The sequence below is a fragment of the Melanostigma gelatinosum genome (assembly GCF_949748355.1).
Source record: "Melanostigma gelatinosum genome assembly, chromosome: 14".
Taxonomy (NCBI): Eukaryota; Metazoa; Chordata; class Actinopteri; order Perciformes; family Zoarcidae; genus Melanostigma; species Melanostigma gelatinosum.
The window spans coordinates 5,714,404-5,726,414 of record NC_136647.1 but is presented as its reverse complement, the minus strand read 5'-3'; the positions used below and the strand labels follow the sequence as shown (position 1 = coordinate 5,726,414).

Genomic DNA, 12,011 nt, shown 5'->3' with positions numbered 1-12,011 from the left:
GCTGAATTATTGGAATTGAGTACATTCAGTGGTTAATGTGACGATAATTGTTGAGTTTGTGTAACTAAGTAGAGCTCACATGGATATATAGTTGAACAATTAACACTAAATCACTGGTGACAGTCCAATCGTTGTGATTGGATGCAAATGGGCCGTGTTAGTGATCTTGGGGAAGAATGCTTTAATGACATACAAATCTGGTGCGAGATGTCTCCCAAATCACGGCATTGTGCTGCATATTGTTTTAGCAATTTAAAATTATCAAGTTTTTGTTGTTGTTTTTTAATGATCATATATTTTTGTGCCATTTCGACCTCACGTTGAAGAGGACCCCAACAAGCAAACACAGGATTTAAAAAGAGAAGAGATTGTATTACGTGTCAAATATGTTGTTTGAATTTAAAATGTACCTTTTTTATTTTCTGCAGCATGTAATGTGTTAATATACGTTGTCAATAAAATGATACCAAATTGTATGTTGTGTGACTGTGAGCAAGTTAAAATTGTAAAACAAATGCTTATTTATGACGTATATTTATGCCGAATGGAAGAGTTGCTACATTTTAATAAATATAAAGATCACAGACATTTTAGATGTATTGAAAAGTCACTTCTTCTGTATTTGCCATTGTTTGAATGGAGTTTTGTGAGAGGAATCTTGGAGAATCTTGGTTTATTTCGGGACTTGGCAAGAGGATGAATAGTGGGCGTGAATGAGACCGCTGCGTGGGTTTCCCGGATGGAGTAGCGGCGCCATCTTTACGCCAGTGTGCTACCTACCGGTGGGTTATTCAGTTCAGCGGAGCAACGGCGCTGTTGCTGATCCACCACCGAGCAGCTAGATAATCCTCACTTTCCACTGGGACGAGCAGCCCAAAAAACATCCGAGCACCATGGCGGCTAGAGAGAACTTAGTATACCAGGCGAAACTCGCCGAGCAAGCGGAGAGATACGACGGTAAGACCCCCGCATAAATGATAATGGTCACTGCAGAATGCCTAGCCCCTCTTTGCCCATACAGTCTCCGTGCGCAAGGGGGGCTTTTGGAGACTCAGGTAAAACACTAACGTTACGCATGGATCTGTTGGGTGAGGGACAAAATGGCGGAGGTTTCTCCAGCCGAATGAATCAGTAAACGTCTTTTAATTTATTTTTCTTTCGAGTTCAGACGGAAGGTGCATTTAGCTTAGCGTGCCTTTGTCGCGTGGCCTGGTCAAATGTTAGCTTACGTTAGCTGGTGAGCTAAGCGAGTTCATTGCGTTAGTTAGCTACCACTGTAGCTACCTAGTGCTAACTAGCTAAACTAGCCATTTTTCAGACACGCGTCACACCAAACTCCATTCAGAAATAAAGCAAACGTCTCTGCTTCTGTTGTAACCGTTGGACTACACGTGGACTATATCTCCAGCTTCAGTCGGAAGATGTATCCGTACCACCGTTAATGCTGACGCACCGCCCACACAGTGTGTAAGAAAATACAGCTCCAGTCCTACAAAACAAATGGTTACCATTGCCATTTGATACACTAAAATCATGAGGGTGCAAGAGTGGCATTGCTTTGCAACAACTCGTATATGGTCTGAATTGTTTGTTGAACCCGGAACAATTAGGCAAACAATTTTAAAAAAACCCTGAAATATGAAGCTCGCTTTGTGTTGGTCCGTCTGCTGTACTTAATGGGGCCGGTGGTGTGCTGGTGTGGGTTAATTGATTCAGAGGTGGAGCACCAATGGTGGACGGGAGTAGGCGAGGCACAGAGTATTTCTTTTATTTTAGCACAGCAACGTTAATTGAGCTGCCTATTGGTATATTTACTCTGTAGTTGATTTAGATATTCGGTCAATAATGTTGATCCTCGTGGTGCACAGAGGCCTCGGTGTGGTGTAGTGTCATCCATCTCTTGCACTGATGGAGTGACTGAACTACACTGCATCAAGCATTTTAGTGACTACACACACCTGAGTGCTTCTGGTGTGAGTCACTGCATCTTGTCAGACGTGTACTTTGTTCTCCATGATAACTCATTTAGTCATGCACTATAATAAATCATAAACATTTGCATTATTTCTTCTCATCAAGGCACAGGACCCCATCTCATTGACACGTTAACATCTGTCTCCATGCTTTACATTAACGCACGTCTTTGACTATAATGCAAAATTCTAATGTATACATTTTTAGCAATATCTGCTTTTCTTTTTCATGTAATCTCCTGTCACTATGTTAATGTAATGGGTCAAATCCCGATAAACCGGATTGTGATTGAGGCGTGGATCTGCACGGCTGCTCACTGCAGCGCGTCCTTTATCATCCTTAGTTATACCAATAACGCACACTGAACGTGTACACGAGCAGACTGCTGACGCAATACAGGTGTGTGTGAGAGAGAGAGAGAGCTCCAACCTTTATGTAACACAGGGAAAGAAGCTCGCCATTTAATGAGACCTAAACGCAATTAAGACTCACACTGAGCTGGAATTAATTAAAACTCCCGATGTGTTCCATCACTGCAGAATCCAGCATGTGATTCTTTGCCACAGTCACTGCTTTCTATTTGTGCTGTGGTCCTCCATTCATTTGGATGCAGGCTGTCGTGGCACTGATGGTTAAAAAAAGTTTTGTTGCGTGAATAGTCGGTGGTGTTTTAACGTGTTTAGCAGCTCTCCATGTCTGACGGAAGACTTCATAAGGTAAACTTTCACCACGACAGGAAGTCAATGAGGTGGCAGGTTAAAACTTCTTTCAAGCAACCGGCCAGATTTTTACGTCATTGTTATTGATCAACTCTACTGTACAATGGCGTCCTACCCCCTAAGGCCTCTGGACACGGCTGCACTGTGGTTTAGCTGAGCTTCAGCTGCTGCTTCGTGTGTCCAACAGTTGTGTGGTGCACGGCTCTTTCATGTGCTTTGGTTTCTTCATGCATCTGGTCTATTTTTAAATGTATTTGATTACACGTGGCTTTGAAACTTAGAAAAAAAAGTTAAAATGCATTTTATGGGTTAATGTCTGTAAAAATACAAACAAACCACTGGGTGCTATTTTTAGTTTCTTTGGTTGAAGTGGGCGAGAGACAGACATGCTGTTCAGTAGCATACATACCAAACTGAGAGCTAGACACCAAGGAAAATGACTAACAATAAAACCAAAAAGCAGATGTTTGAATTAGTCTTTTTTTGGCGTTCTGAGTGGACATTGGAACCACAGCGACGCAGCAGGAAAGGTATGCAACTATCAGTAGGTGCATGGCCGTCCATGATTGTATATGCATTTCAAATTTGCACCATTGAGCTAAAATGCCAGCTAACAAAAACATAATTTTGTCAGACAAGCTGACATGCGTGGCTGAGTACCTGCTGCTTCAAATGCACACATCACAGGTGACAAATTCAACCTCTAAAATAACACAAATGCCATCTTAGCTGGTGGTTAAAGGAGCCCAGTTTGTTTCAGCCAGAGACCGAGGTTGACTGATTAGTTCAATGGAGCTGCAGAGCTTGCAACGCAGCTCCATTTTTTTTTAAAGCACAGAGAGGTCACTTGAGTGTGTTTGAGTGCGCGCTGGGCTGGAGGGTAAAATGATCAAAGCAGCATTAGTGCTCCTCCTGGCTTGAAACCATCGTGTATCAGGTTTCACCAGTGTGCTGTGCAGCACCCTGCCGTCGGCTTCAACAGATAACACCTGTCTGTGAAGCTGAAAGCCAAACAACTGGCACACCACTCCTCTTACCTCCAGGGTAGCACGGTTAGCATGGCCGCTGGGACTCGTATGCAGCTTGAGCTCGATTCCGCCATTAAAGACAGTCATCACATTTTTAAAAAGGCATTAGCATGATGCTACTCCGACGATTAGAAATCATCCCACAGAATATGTAGTGCATTTTGATATCGGCGTATAAGTAATAATCAAATAATACCCTAATGGCTTATCCAGAAACGACATAGAATACGTCAACAACTGCAGCAGCAGTTTAGTTTAGTTCGGTGTTGTTGTTGCCTTCTATGCCCCCTTGAACTGCTCTGATTGGGTTCCAGAGGCCCCATGCTGTGTCTGTTCTTAATCCCCAGGGAAACGGCTTGTTTGCTAATTAGTAGCTCCTTCAGAGCGGAGTATTAAATTGTTTATTGTAGATTCTTTATCAACCACATCCTACTGAATCACCATGAGAGGATGTGAGGATGTGAGGCTCAGCCTCCTGGTACATAGTCCTGGCTCCGGTCCCTGTACCGTACCATCGGTGTCTCTAGCTGGTGAATCTCTGCATTAGAGGAGTCTATACTGGGGCGGTGTCCCAGGAACCCCATTAATATAATACTGAGGATGGCAGAAAGCTTTCTATGCTCTGCTCTGTGGTTTGAACTCATTCATAATAGAGGGTGGATGTGCTTGCTTTATGTACACCTCCCTCCGCCACAGAAGACCAATAATTCCAATGGAGGAGACCGCGATATCTGCCTCCACTGCTAGAAATTTACATTACTGACGTGAAAGCCCATCAGCAATGGGATTCTCCTGACGTCCTCATGTTGAATTAAAAAAATGGAGGACAAATGTTTTAGGATAGTACCTCGTATTTATACAAACTTTGTGTATAAATGTCTACATACTAACAACAACGTTGATGCTGTAGTTCCGCATAGATGACATTATTTTTGTTATATTGTTTTGATTGAGCAACAATGTTTGCATAACCTAGCACCGATCAACCCGAACTCCATTGACTTAATAATTGTTAATAGTTGTTTAAAAAATGTAATAACAATAAATAACCACAAAGAAATAAGAATAAAATTGAATGATTGTGTGATTTATGTATGTTTTTTGTTAAATAAATCTAAGAAAACACTTTGAATCTGTAGACTACTGCCTAATAGTCTTATTGCCATTTGATGACAATTGCTCATACACTGTAAGCCTAAATAAGTATATTTATTATTTTGAACAAAGGTTGAATGTTATTTCACAAGTTTCAAAAATTGCCCCCCAATTTTTTGAAAATGCCCCTGGATTTCAGTCAGTGGGGGCAAAAATTGCCCCCCAAAAAATATGTAAATTTCCTACCCTGGTCAAAACATCATTGAACACTAGTATTGGGCTGTTGGACTGTTGGAGAAACCCAACGTCCCACTGCAGTGACCAATCGCGTAACTGGCGTTCAGACCAGAACTCAATGGTGTGTGACGACATGTTTCACGTTGAGACACTAGATTTGGCCGTGTGCACCAGTTAAATACCCACCGTTCTGATAGGCCTCACGCCCGGGTTAGTTAAAGTGAATGCTTCACACAGTGCAGGTTGTTGCTCCTTCTGTGCTGGCCTCCGCCTTATGCCATTTGTTTCCCCGTGTCTCCCAGAAATGGTGGAGTCGATGAAGAACGTGGCCAGCATGGACGTGGAGCTGACGGTGGAGGAGAGGAACCTGCTGTCGGTAGCGTACAAGAACGTGATCGGGGCCAGAAGAGCGTCCTGGAGGATAATCAGCAGCCTGGAGCAGAAAGAAGAAAACAAAGGCGGAGAAGACAAACTGAAGATGATCCGGGAATACAGAAAAACGGTCAGACACCGTTATTAATACAATGTAATAACTGGTTATTTTCCACTGATTGTAAGCAGTGTGAGAATGTCTTTTTGAGGTTTCTAAGCTACAAGGATTTGATCATGAAATTGAGTTCTTTATGCAACATGGCTCTTCCTGCATTGGAAATACAAACCCCTACTTAGAGCTTTAGGTTGCTACGTACCTTGTTGTTTCACACAGATCATTGTATCTGTCGTGCAACTGTCAGATAATCTCATTTCCACATTTAGTAGCCAACTTTCTGGCAATGTTTTGCTGCTTTTGGCAGGATTCTTTCAGGTCTCCTCCCCTGACCTCTCCACTTTGAGAGGAGATGTTGAGACTTGTCTGAGTGAAATAACGAGCTCGCAGCAACCGAGAATCGGCTGTAAATCAATTCTTCCTCATTTCCGCTGCAGAGTAACTCTCACTCACTGAGCGCAGCAACCTTCCAATCATGTAGTGAGAGCAGAAACACATTTTATTTGCAGGGTTTTGTATGCATGTCATTTCCCACAGCTGTAAGATGCTGGAGAAGTTTCATGGATCTGTTTTGTGTACATTTTATTGAAAATAAATTCAATAACATTATTGACAGGCTGCCTCGAAGACCACTGCCCTAAACGCTGCCTTGTGCATCTCTGCCCACCTGCAGCTGTTGTTCTGCGTGAAATATAAATGTAGGGTGTTTTTATAATGAGTAACCAACAGTCATGACTCGTAGACATTCATTTATAAACTATAAAATATCAAACCAGGTTTAAATTGCAACTGATTAGTCAAAGGGACCTTTATTCTAGTACCTGAGGTTTTATGTGACCATACAAGCCGTTGACCGCCGTGTGTGTGTCTTGGTCTGCAGGTCGAGAAAGAGCTGAAATCAATCTGCAACGACATTCTGGATGTACTGGACAAGCACCTCATCTTAGCTGCAGTCACAGGAGAATCGAAGGTTTTCTACTACAAAATGTATGTATCCAACACACGTGTGTGTATAAATACTGACCGTATCTCACTTCTCTCCAATCCACAAATTTCCTGGTAATCATTATAAGTATGTGTTTATCTCAGCCACTTCCTGTTATGGTTGCAGTGCAGGGGATTATACGTGGATCCATAACCAAGTCATTTAATATGCCTGTGTAGTGAGAAACTAGACATGGACCGAACCTCATAGTGGCTCTCGGTGGAGATTTTCTGTCACTGCGTTAGTTGCTAAATTAACTGTTATGTAGTCATGTCTTAAGTAGCGTGTTCAGAGTAAGCCAGGGTCCTGGCACGTTTTAACTGTCCCATTTAATCAAGTTCTAGTAAGTAATCTAGTCAAGTTTAGGTTTAGTGGCTGAGGAGGGAAAGTTATTCAACAAACACTCTTTCAGTTCTGCGAAAGTTGCAAAGCAAGCATGTATAATTGTTGGACCAGCTAATGGGGCTCAGTGTTCATTGATGTAAATCCAGTCTGTAATATAGATTGTAGGGGTGCCTTGATGTTGCTGTCGCTGCTGGTTTGTTAATGCGTTTGTTTGTGGTGTTCCCTCTGTTCAGGAAGGGAGATTACCACAGGTACCTGGCAGAGTTTGCCACAGGCAACGACAGGAAAGAGGCAGCCGAGAACAGTCTGGTTGCGTACAAAGCTGCTAGCGACATCGCCATGATCGAACTCCCTCCAACGCACCCCATTCGTCTGGGACTGGCCCTTAACTTTTCTGTTTTCTATTATGAAATCCTCAACTCGCCAGACCGTGCTTGCAAGTACGTGTGATCATTTCATGTTGACGTATGACACCGTTTGTGATTCTCAGATGAATTTGCATCCATACAATGCTGTCCACCTGTTCGCTGAATGCAACTGTTGTCTTGTGTTGGACAGGTTGGCGAAGGAAGCGTTCGACAATGCCATCGCAGAACTGGATACGCTGAGCGAGGAAAGCTATAAGGACTCAACACTTATCATGCAGTTGCTACGTGACAACTTGACACTATGGACCTCAGACGTGCAGGGAGATGGTGAGAGAGCCATTCTGTTTCACTCATGGCTTCAGTTATAGGTGCTTCAATAGACGGCATCTACTAGCATCTAGTCATCAGTGATACTGAATGAAGATTAGTTGTTTTTTGGAAGTTTTTCTTGTATTTTTTTCCTTTAAATAGCCGCTCCGTAGTCCTTTGACTTCAGTTTCTGAGATACTTGTGTTTAAGTGCTGATACCACCAAAAAGCATCCTGAAAACTGAAGAATTAACCTTTTCTCTAACATTTCCCTTCATCCCAGTGGTTCCTCTGAAGTGAGAAGCTCTCTCTCCTTTCCTTCTCAGTACTCACACACTGCTTTAACTTCTCATCTCTCCACCGTTCTGTAGATTCTTAAGGACAGCCCTCTTCCTTCACTCTTCCATTATACAAGTCTAATTTGTAAGTCATTCCTTCTGCCTGTCTTTGGCTGTTTCACCTCAAGCTGTCTCACCACCCCGGCATCCTTCACTAACCTCCTCGCATTATAAAGGAATGTTTTTTGGGTGAGAGGAGATTATATCCAGCCCTGTTTGCCCACAGCTCTGAAGGATTACCTGCTGCTTTTTCACCTGTTATCCACCTATTTGTGCACGAGTGGAACTCGAGTGCTGTGTGCTTTTAGTGTCATCGGTGTCCGCGAGTCGCTAAAAGTTGAAATAATGCTAGGTTGCATTTTGTTTAAATAGTACTGTCCACTAGATTTAATTTCCCAGCTCCTCTGATCTTCTGTTGCTCAATGTAGTCGCTCATTGAGCGAATGGAGGTTTCCATTTGTCGCTCTTTTTTTCCACAATTTTCTCTCTAACACGCTTCCAGTGTAAGTAATGGGGGGGGGGGGGGGCTAAGCTTTCTTACACCAGGAGCACAGCAACAAACTTCACGTTCTACTTGGGCTCGCTATTAAAAATGTACCGTGTGTCTATATACCTGTGCAATGTGAGCAAAAACAATCAGTTAAATTTGAGATGAAATGAAAAATGCTCCTTTTAAACCCTTTAAAATCACATTCGGAGTCGTATTGTTTTGCTATTCAACCATATTTGCGAAAAAGTGTAAAAAACCCCTCTTCTTTATAGTTTTATATGAAAATATTTTCTTCCTGTCAAACCAAATATTTAGGTGAGCTTGCGTAAGCCTCCGTAGCTCCGTATCGCGCTACATTCTTAAGATTGTGATTCCGGCCTTGGAACACAGACTGAAAGAACTTGCGGACGCTTTCGCGGCGCTGGTCCGTCTCACTGCACACAGCCCGTTGGGGCGATGCAGCAGTAAGCCCGTGAGCGCTGCAGCGCTCTGGAGTGTGATGTAACGGATAAACTGCAGTAACGGCGTGCGAGGCCGCGGCTCCGTCGCCTGCGGCTTTCTCACATCCCGGTTAGCCGCGTTGCTAATGAGCACTGTTGCGGTTTCTGTTTTAATCATGATGGATTCTCGAGCCTTTTGTTGTTCGTGCCTCTTAATTCTTCATTACACGGATGGCTGTGCTGTCTCTATGGTAACCTTTCTCAGCAACCAGTCGCACAGGTTCACAAGGCATTTCCCTCCCTCGGTACGTCTGACCGCGGCTTGTTGTGAAGGCACTGGGCACTAACTGTTGCTCACTCGACTGCATCTTGACACTAAACACTGTGGTCTACCTCTACGTGTTGGGATTGTTTGTTGCATGGTTGACCAATCCACACACTTCTGATGGAACGATTGTGTTTCAGGGATTTCAGTTTAACTCTTCAAAGAGCACCAAGTAACCACGCACTCGTCTTCCTCCTGGTCGACGTCATGGAAGCTAAACGCCCAGCAGGGAGGAGCTTCCTCTGGCTGGCCTGTTCATCAGAACGGCCTCATTTAGCCGCCTTTTTAAAGAGAATCTCTCATTGAGTGTGCAGAGATGACATTGTGTTATGTTCCTTTCATTATCTCAGGTGAAGAACAGAACAAAGAAGAAGCACCGCCGGCGCCAGATGCGGAGGAAGAGACCCAGCGAGACTGAACGACACAAGACGAGTCCTCTTCCTCCTCCTACCCATCCTCCTTTTTTCCTCTCCTCCCAGCACTAGCTTCTGTCCCCAGCCACAGTTTTCAACTGGATTTATACTGCAGCCCACACTCTTCCTCTTCTTTGCCCTCCATTTCTACCCATCTGTCTTACCCTTTCTCCTCATATGCATGTCATGTCACGTCCCAACCCCCCCCCCCCCCCCCACAGGGCCCGCTCGGGTCTCCATTTCCACTTCCCAGGAGTTTTACCTTATTTTTGATGACTCATTTTGCAAGCCTGTACCCTTTAAGGTTCATGTCCTCTTTTACTGTTTTTGTTTTTTGTTTTTTGCTTTACTTTGCTGTATTATCTGTTGCCAAGTACGCTTGCCTGTATTTCTAACACACATATGCAAGAGTTTATTTAAAGACAATACTTAGCTGTTCAACTTTTTCCTGTAGTTGTGTTTCTAAACAATATATTGTCCGTGCAGTCAGTCAGTTTTGAAACATTTCAGTTTGCAAATTGAGGAAATAAAGTGGCGACGAAAGATTTAAAAGGGATGTGTGAAAGCTTTTTGGAAGAACTAAGTGCCCTCTTTACTTTGTGGGTACCAAACCTGCTCCTTCGACACATCAATAGTTGTTTTTTTGAATGACAAATGGCAGAATGTCCCCCTTCTCCAAGCATCACTCTGACCTCTATTCTTGTCCATTCTCGGACCAAGTAATGTTGCTGCGAGGCTGTAGCGCTTTTGCTAATGGCAGATAGTTAGGTAATGGCTTTTTAGCTGACAGAACGCGTATGTGTGCGTGGGAGGGGAATGCTCAACACTATTGATTGTAATATAATGCAGTTTTGCATTGGCACCATATAAAAACAATTTTGGGAAATAGAGACCTGCTCTATCTTTACTGTCCTGACTATTTCAGGGTTCCTCTTCTCAACTCTTTCTTTCCTACTCCTCGTTTCCTCTCTTCGTTCTCTTCGGTATGTGTAACGTGAATCTGATTTGTACTACTGGATATTCTCAACGGAGCCACAAGTACCATCTGTATTCTTACGGAAACGCAGCATGGAATTAACATTAAACTTCAAATTCAAAAATGTTAAATTCAAATGTGTAAGATGTTGTCTTTTCCTGTTAGTGCTGTGGTTTGATTTCTAATCACTAGAGGGCAGTGCTGCAGTAGCAGAATACATCTGCTGCTGCATTGATTCTGCTGTAGTGGTTCAAAGTACATTTACTCAAGTACTGTACAAGTACAGAAGTACTATTTTGTGGTGCTAGCACTCTAATAATAGTCTACTATAGCTGACAGTTGGCGTTAACTGTTTATTTTTAGATGGTTTTACTTGAAATGTGATGAGCTTGTAAAAACACACACAGACAACTCCGCGGTTAATGTAGAAAATATATATTTTGTTTTGTCCACTTTTTCGGCGCTCTCGTATCTCCTAAAGCAACAGTAAATTGTAGTATAGCACATCTTACAGTATGTCATGGAATAGTCACAGTATAGTGTCAAAAATATGATAGTTATAGTATGTGAAAAGAAGTCATGAATACATAAACATCCATAGTATGGTTGGCTTTAGCAATAAAAACACATCGTATTGTATGCCAAGAAAATTGATGAAGACTTGGTCTAGTATGTGGAAAAAATGTAATCAAAGATGTAATTAAAAAGTCATAGGGTCATTAAAAGTAACTATAGTCTTCCATAGAAATCTCATTTAACGTCTTGGTACATAAACTAGTAAAAATCATAGTTTATACCAAAAATGTGTAGTATTAAATGGTTGGATAAAAATAGAGTAGGCATAGTACAGTATGTCAAAACATTTCATAAACTTTTATAGCATGTCAGAAAAAGTCATAGTATAGGCTGTTGAAAAAAAATTCTATCAAAGTATAAGATGCCATAAAAAAAAAACTCAGTCATAACTTTCATAAATCGTAGTATAGAATGTTGTAAAAATGACTATTTTGTAAAAAGCATAATATAGCATGCCATACGAAGTAATATAAAGTCATATTGTTATGTGCCTTTCTTTAGTCTTCTGTTGAATTCCATTTCTTCATAGGTTCAGTTCCCTAATGGATGATTGAGAACACCTGTGTGAGGATCTGTGCTGGGTGGCTTCTTACTCTGCGCATACTCTCCCTGACACAAGACGGCAACAGCCAAGGATCACACCGCTTTGTAACTATGCACCATTTCCTCTAAAATCGAATCTGAAATTAGACAAATTGTCTCTTTTGGGAGGGTTAGGGTTAGGATTAGAGCCTTGGAAGTGGACTCAACCCCCACTAACGTGGCCATTGCGGTTGGAGTGGTACCAGTTCCGACTCCCTACGGCCTTCGGAAGGGGTCGAAACCAACTTCACCCCAAGTCCAAATTGGCTGATGGGCTGTTTTGGGAGGGTTAGGATTAGGTTTGTACTTTTTTGTCAGGCTGGCA

General features: G+C 42.5%; 1 protein-coding gene across 2 annotated transcripts; it reads left to right on the top strand.

Moving 5' to 3' along the window:
• Positions 1-763: 763 nt before the first annotated feature.
• LOC306788249 (14-3-3 protein epsilon) lies at positions 764-10,683 on the top strand. 2 transcript variants are annotated; one of them, XM_079283689.1, is made up of 7 exons: positions 764-957; positions 5,356-5,555; positions 6,421-6,527; positions 7,104-7,310; positions 7,429-7,565; positions 7,918-7,969; positions 9,490-10,683. In XM_079283689.1, exons 1-6 carry the CDS (start codon positions 894-896, stop codon positions 7,923-7,925), a joined length of 723 nt encoding a protein of 240 aa, XP_079139815.1. In that variant the 5' UTR covers positions 764-893; the 3' UTR covers positions 7,926-7,969; positions 9,490-10,683. The 2 variants fall into 2 exon arrangements, with proteins under 2 accessions (XP_079139815.1, XP_079139814.1); XM_079283688.1 differs by lacking the exon at positions 7,918-7,969 and having other exon boundaries at positions 765-957; positions 9,490-10,678.
• The last annotated feature ends 1,328 nt before the right edge of the window (positions 10,684-12,011 follow it).

What these genes read in the sequence shown, in the direction of transcription:
- LOC306788249 (XM_079283688.1), top strand. Translation starts at nt 894, where the DNA reads ATGGCGGCTAGAGAGAACTTAGTATACCAGGCGAAACTCGCCGAGCAA. An exon ending in TCCGGGAATACAGAAAAACG is followed by an intron (nt 5,556 to 6,420) that starts GTCAGACACCGT and finishes CTTGGTCTGCAG; the next exon opens with GTCGAGAAAGAGCTGAAATC. An exon ending in CTCAGACGTGCAGGGAGATG is followed by an intron (nt 7,566 to 9,489) that starts GTGAGAGAGCCA and finishes TCATTATCTCAG; the next exon opens with GTGAAGAACAGAACAAAGAA.